Source organism: Otolemur garnettii, unplaced genomic scaffold (assembly GCF_000181295.1).
Source record: "Otolemur garnettii isolate 467f Iridium unplaced genomic scaffold, OtoGar3 scaffold00013, whole genome shotgun sequence".
NCBI classification, from domain to species: domain Eukaryota; kingdom Metazoa; phylum Chordata; class Mammalia; order Primates; family Galagidae; genus Otolemur; species Otolemur garnettii.
The window spans coordinates 20,078,427-20,079,351 of NW_003852408.1; the positions used below are offsets into that span (position 1 = coordinate 20,078,427).

General features: G+C 30.4%; 1 protein-coding gene across 1 annotated transcript in view; it reads left to right on the top strand.

The window, feature by feature from the left end:
* Nucleotides 1-925, top strand: part of ERBB4 (erb-b2 receptor tyrosine kinase 4) — a gene marked incomplete at its 5' end in the record, with an annotated part of 720,994 nt that overhangs the window by 417,877 nt on the left and 302,192 nt on the right. The window contains one exon of the mRNA XM_023510372.1: nt 405-478. Within this exon, the coding sequence (XP_023366140.1) occupies nt 405-478 (74 nt within the window). The remainder of the gene's footprint in view (nt 1-404; nt 479-925) is intronic.

Sequence of the window (925 nt, forward strand, 5' to 3'; positions counted from 1 at the left end):
ATTTTTTTCCTTTCTTAAATTGTGTATACAGCTTTTGGTACCCTGTGTATATTTCCAGAGTATGTTCTTCTCAATTATGAATAAACTTTTAAAACAAAATGTTTCATACATTGACGTGCTATTTTTAGTTGTTTTTATTTTTTTTTTTAAGATAGTTAAAAATGAAACATTCTTGTTCAGATCTTGAACAGGCTTTGATGAAGAACTCCTATTTTTGTCATCAAAAATTTCCTGAAAACACTTATTAATCCCCTTGTACATGTAGCATAGAATAATTCAGATGATGCATTGCTAACTCCCCCACTGCTAATTAAATTTTAATTTGAATGAAATAACATCATATATCTAATATTTTCATCCCATAATCAAATTTCATTCGTCTGCACCTCTTCTTGATTTTCTAGGGACCCTTACAATGCAATTGAAGCCATAGACCCAGAGAAACTGAACGTCTTTCGGACAGTCAGAGAGATAACAGGTAATTTTTCAAAGTGCATTTACACCATCAGCTATATAACATTAGTATTTTCTTGAAACATTTACATGTAAGGCTGGAATTAGCAATACATTTTCAAAGCAAATTCTAGTTTATAAAAACTCATGTCATTTTGAACAATGGTGGTCATACTTCTTGGATTTTTGTTCCCATTAAGAAACCTCATTAAATTATAACTATCTTTGAAATTTTGATGTTAATGTTTTTGCAAATGTCACCTATCTTTGAACCCATGTTTTTCTATTTACTTTTTCTCAAGAAGTACTATTGAATGTGGGTAACATGTAGCATTTATTTAGCACGTATACATTGAGCACCTAATACACTCAGTATTAGGCTATATTATGCTCAGTATTAGGCCCATAGATATGAATCAGATAGGAGTTTACCATCAAAGAATGTAAAAAACTCATAAGGAAGGTTACATCT